Source organism: Lucilia sericata, unplaced genomic scaffold (assembly GCF_015586225.1).
Source record: "Lucilia sericata isolate MDLA Ls3-8-SP2 unplaced genomic scaffold, ASM1558622v1 Contig000159F_arrow, whole genome shotgun sequence".
Classification (NCBI taxonomy): Eukaryota; Metazoa; Arthropoda; class Insecta; order Diptera; family Calliphoridae; genus Lucilia; species Lucilia sericata.
In genome coordinates this window covers 35,309-41,211 of record NW_023994189.1, presented here as the reverse complement: position 1 = coordinate 41,211, position 5,903 = coordinate 35,309, and the positions used below count along the sequence as shown (strand labels likewise).

General features: G+C 27.7%; 1 protein-coding gene across 3 annotated transcripts; it reads left to right on the top strand.

The window, feature by feature from the left end:
* Positions 1-1,014: 1,014 nt before the first annotated feature.
* On the top strand, positions 1,015-4,889 carry LOC119601348 (synaptobrevin). Of its 3 annotated transcripts, XR_005231217.1 has the most exons (5): positions 1,015-1,209; positions 2,768-2,870; positions 3,009-3,337; positions 4,165-4,296; positions 4,364-4,889. XR_005231217.1 is itself a non-coding variant. In XM_037952257.1 (4 exons), exons 2-4 carry the CDS (start codon positions 2,818-2,820, stop codon positions 4,438-4,440), a joined length of 459 nt encoding a protein of 152 aa, XP_037808185.1. In that variant the 5' UTR covers positions 1,018-1,209; positions 2,768-2,817; the 3' UTR covers positions 4,441-4,889. The 3 variants fall into 3 exon arrangements, 2 of the variants coding, with proteins under 2 accessions (XP_037808185.1, XP_037808186.1); XM_037952257.1 differs by lacking the exon at positions 4,165-4,296 and having other exon boundaries at positions 1,018-1,209; XM_037952258.1 differs by lacking the exon at positions 4,165-4,296 and having other exon boundaries at positions 1,020-1,209; positions 3,063-3,337.
* Positions 4,890-5,903: the final 1,014 nt, after the last annotated feature.

Genomic DNA, 5,903 nt, shown 5'->3' with positions numbered 1-5,903 from the left:
TATCTATCTATCTATCTATCTATCTATCTATCTATCTATCTATCTATCTATCTATCTATCTATCTATCTATCTATCTATCTTATCTATCTATCTATATCTATCTATCTATCTACCACTTACATGAACATAATATGATGTGGCAACTCGTTTCAATTTGTTTGCAGTTCAGTTCAAATTTTTTTTAGAAAATTTATGGTGTGTTTTTCAGTCAGTAACGGCGTTGATTTCCTAAACTTGGCCGCGACCAGCCACTGCCTTTTTGAACCGAGTCGGCTTGCATATCTGTTCCACATTCCACAAGTAGTACAAAATTATTTACCATTCAACAGGTGAGATCGTGAAAAACACCACCAACAGAGTTGTTTTCCATTACTACTTATGTCAACATCTGGCAACGCCCGCTGTAAACGCCATATGTCGTCACACAGAGTCACTATTATATATTTTGTAAATAAAATCTAAAAGTAATTTAAATAAAAATTCATATTATATTATCCTTCTCATACTTTATTTTTTACAAATTTTACAAACTCTCTTCATCAACTACTGCCATAGTGTGCTACTAAACTTTTTTGCAACTACTCCCATCTAATACTCTATTCGCTGCAACGACGTCAAACAAGATTTATTGAAAGCGTCGGCAGTGTCAATACTTTTTTAAAATGGCGCAAAAATTTCATACAAATTTTAGACTTATTGATTAAATTAGAATAAATGAATTTTATGTTGTAAAATTCCATTAATTTATCCATCCTTAATTTTATTCTTTATGTTATCGCTACATTCGTTTCATACTTTAATTTGTATTATTTTTTCACATTTTAAACTACATATTTAAATGACTTTAGGGCCATATTTGGACCCAAAGGCTTGGTTTTGATTGGAACACAAATAAATAAAAACAATTTAGTGAAAGTGTTCAGAAAATTAAGGAATATAATAAGAAATATTTCAAGCAGTCTCAAATTGAAAAATTTTAGACGGCGGCTATGAAATTTCTTCGGCGGTTAGATTTAAACGGCGTTAAGCCAAACCGACGCAGTTGTCTGGTCATCACACGGAGCCACCATTATTGCAGTCCCGTCATTGTGAAGAAAAAAATAATTCGTGCATTTTTTTACGTTTTTCTAAAAATCTTTTTTGTTCAATTTTTTTCGTTTATTTTCTTATAAGAAAAGCATAAAAACAAACCATAAAACCCACCTAAGGTAAATTTAAAATGTTGTATGGTGTCTTTAATGTGAAAGTGTTAATAAATATGAAAACAATAAAGTTGGTTAAATTATTTTTTTGATAATTGGTGAAAATACAATGAATCATTTATTTTACTGTGTTGGACTAAAGACCACAACAACAAGAACGAGATAGTTACTAGCAGTTTTATTATTATACAGAGTACCTTTAACTAATATTTGCACTTGTTGAATATTATATGTAGATACGCTATGCATAATCATTGCTACATATGTTTAGAAGATACACATTAAGCAAAAGACAAGGGAACTGAGAATTGTGAATATTATTATAGGCCTTTAATAGAAAATTTGAATACGTCATATTTTCTTTATTAATTGATGTATGTTATGTTCTATTGTTTTTGTATTTAGTGCGTATAATATAAAAATGTATTGTACCTATAGAGAATCTGTAAAATAAGAAGAAAACTATTTAAAATGTCTGTTTATAGTTTTGTATTGTTGTTTTTGTTTTGCCTACAAATTGCCCCACCTTAAGTTTTATTATAAAGTTTTTTTACTACATGTAATCAATTAACAATTAAAACTAAATTTAGAAGTTCAAAAAGTTCATTGGGATATTAATTTTAGAAGAAAATAATACGTATTTTAAATAAAAATTACATTAACATTAGTTTTTCATTAATTCTATAATTTACATCAACGGTGCCGGAAAGCGCCATCCGATCTTATAAAACCAAAATTGTTTCTAATTTTTCAAAACTCTTGCTATACCTAAGTGTTGAAAAACTGAATTCCTAATATAGCAACAAGCAGTATGCCGCTTTCGATTTACTATTAACTAGACTCGACTATAGGCGGGACTATACACTAGACTAGATAATTTACTGGACTATTGATTAGGCTATAGAATGGCCTTTAGACTAGACTATAAAATGGACTTTAGACTAGACTATATCCTAGACTAGCCTAAAGATTAGACTATAGACTAGGCTATAGGCTAAACTATATACTAGACTATAGACTAGACTATAGACTAGAATATAGACTACATTATAGACTAGACTATAGACTAGTCTATAGACAAGACTATAGACTAGGCTCTAGACTAGACTAGACAATATACTACACTATAGATTAGAATATAGACTATGCAACACTATAGGTAAGACTATAGCCTAGACTATAGGCTGGACTATTGATTAGACTATAGACTAGACTATATACAACACTACACTATAGACTGCACTATAGACTATAATTTAGACTAGACAGCTGATTAGACTATACAGTAGACTATAGACTGCACTATTGATCAGACTACATACTAGATTATTGATTACACTATAGACTGGACTAAAGACTTAGCTGTAGACTAGAATATAACCTAGATTATAGGCTGGGCTATATATTTGTTTTCAAAGTAGTCTATAGATTTGAATTTAGATTAGTCTATTTGACAAGTCTCTCTATAGACTGATCTACATATTTACTAGAATAAAGGCTATGGTTCATCTTCTCTATATGACAATCCTATTTAAATTATAACTTTATTTACTTTTTCTTACAGTTTCTAAAACAAAGCACAATAATCTGCTAAAAGCACAAAAACACTAAAAAATGGATCCTTCTAATGATTTCCCCGTTACACCTGGCTCCTCAGGAAATAATGAGTAAGTAAAGATTTAACTTTTATACTATTTAAACTACTACACAAACATACCAACCAACAAACAGACATAAATTAATCGTGTATGTTTGTGTGTTTCTTTAAATTGCCATCCAAAATTTTGAATAATATTGCATGTTAGTTTTCCCGTTTTACCACCACCACCATCTGCCTCGAATCCATCATCATTTCCCAGCAATAATAATCAACAGAATCAAGCCAATAAACGTTTGCAGCAGACACAAGCCAAAGTCGATGAAGTTGTCGGCATTATGCGTGTAAATGTTGAAAAAGTATTAGAACGTGATCAGAAATTAACCGAATTGGGTGAAAGAGCCGATGCCTTAGAGCAGGGTGCCTCACAATTTGAACAACAGGCTGGTAAATTGAAACGTAAACAATGGTGGGCCAATATGAAAATGATGATCATAATGGGTGTTATTGGTGTTGTTCTTTTGATAATCATAATTGGTAAGTAGTAGAAAAATATTTTTTGTTTTATTTTATTTTTTTTTTTTGTTGCTGTAAGAAATGTGGTGAAAGGAAAATGTTTAACAATTTAACACTTTGATAATATACATCGTTATCACTTTTATTTACTGAATATATATTTGATCCATAATGATTCATTTGCATTTTTTTTTTTTTTTGTTTATTAATCTAGAGACAAATAACAAACTCATTTTTTTAATATTTGTTTTCAAAGGTGTTTCTAAACAATACTTTTAACTGTTTACAAAGCGGTAAAATAATAAGTTGTTTTAGAAATGGACACAGTTTATAGCAAAACACATGTCTTAGGGCAATCATAGCAAGAATTGCAGATTGATATTGGTTAGACATGTATTCTATTTAACTATTTAACTTAAAATTAATACTTTATAATTAATTCATATTGATTTTTTCTAAACTAATAATGCTTTATTTCAGAAGTTTTAGAGTTTCCATTCGTTATGAAATTTTAGGCAGTTGAAGCAATATTACTAAACTGACACTTATAAACTTAATGCTTTTACTAAATCTATAAACTAACCTCTTAATTAAGACAAAAACTTTTGCTTTACTAAAACATTAAATGCAAAATTTCTTTTTAACATTAAATCATTCTCTTTTAATAACTAAACTAAATCTGTAAGATCAAAATATAACAAAAAAAACACACAATCTGTCAAACGCAAATACTACAACTTTATTAGCTTTTAATCTTAAACGGTTTAAGGAACTTTTAAACATTTATTTGATAATGTAATAGATTAGATAAGAGTAATACAATTCAATTTTCAAAATTTTTTTTGCAGTAAGTCTATTTTATTAAAGTTTTAAAGATATAGAAGAGAGGCGTTTATTTTTCTTAAGTTAAAAAAAACAAATATAAATAAAATACCAACACATAGATAAAACATTCCTTCCTTTCACTACAATACCAACAAGTGAGTGTCAACAGTTTTTTTTTTCAAATAACTTTTTTATTAACTTATTTTTCTGCTAAATTTCTAGTTTCCCTTATGCCTTCTGGCGGCGGCAGTAGCTCCGAAAGCTTACCAGCTCCACCGGTGACTCAAGCTCCCCATTAAGAAAACTGTTGAAAACCAACTAAGTGAATATAAAAATAACAATAACAGAAAGAAATGTATATAATACAGAGCTATACACTATTTTTATACACAAAATTTAAGAAAACAAAAAAACCTGGAGCCTTACAACTATATACAAAATTTAAAAAAAAAACATATTAACTGAAACTAAATTAAAACTATTTAAGTATTAAATGGTTAAAGGTTGCACAAAACCCTCCCAGATAAAACAAGTAACAACCACCTTTTTTTACAATTTTCTGCAAGAAAGTAACAAAAATTTTGAAACAATTTTATACAGTTATTGTATACTAAAGAAAAATGAAAAAAAAAAAGAAAATTTTATATAAATATTTATCCATATACAAAGCAAAACTTATAAATCTTATGTGAGTGTGTGTTAAATTATAATATTAATAAAAAAACAATAAATACTTTACATAAAATAACTTTTTAAAATATAAACTTAAGACAAATTGTGGCTTAAAATGTGATTTCAGTGAACATTGAAATTCAAACATAAATACCTAGCACAACTACAAAACAAATTCATAATAATATCATACACCGAAATTTAATAACAGTCACCTTACCAAATCATTATCATCATAATCCAGATATGGAAATAAACCACATCGTATACTGCATAACAAAATTAAACAAATTCATCATCATGTTCATCATTAATATTCATCAATTAACAAACAATTTCAACAGAAAACTATTTCAGCAGCACCCAGCTTTAGTACAACTTTTAAACGCGGTCTATTAAAGGTAAGTTTAATTTTAAATATTAAAAATTTAATAAAAAGAAAAAATATACATCACAAATTATAAATAGTAAAAATGTAATAAAAAGAAAAAAATTTACAAGATCAATCAAAAACGATTGAACGTATCACCTACTGAAACGATTTAACTATGTCCGTCTGTCTGGTTTTCTGTTCTTATCAAGGTCACACCTGAAAGAGATATATCTTAAAAATGATTATATATTCTGAAAATATATTAAGGATTCTATAAAAAAGATATTTCAGAATAATTTTCAAAATTTTTAAGTTCGAAATTTGGAAATTCGAAAAAAATAATATTAATTTTCAAGGGCATATTCATAAATTTCCGCCCGTCCGTCTGATTTTCTGTTCTTATCAAGGTACTATTCACACCTGAAAAAATCGAAGCTTATGTTCGAATTTTCGATATATCTTAAAACTAGTTATATATTCTGAAAATCTATTAAAAATGTTAGAAAATAAATATTTTAGAATTTTGAAAATTCGAAAAAATAACAATAATTTTCAAGGGCAAATTTGATCTGCGCGAACTATTGTCATTGTTGACAAACTTCTTTAAAAAGATATAAAGTTTTCTTTTAAAAATTATACTAATTGTTTATTTCATTAATTAATAAAAGTCTGTATTAAATGATTTAACTTAAAATTAATAAATTAATACATCCGCAT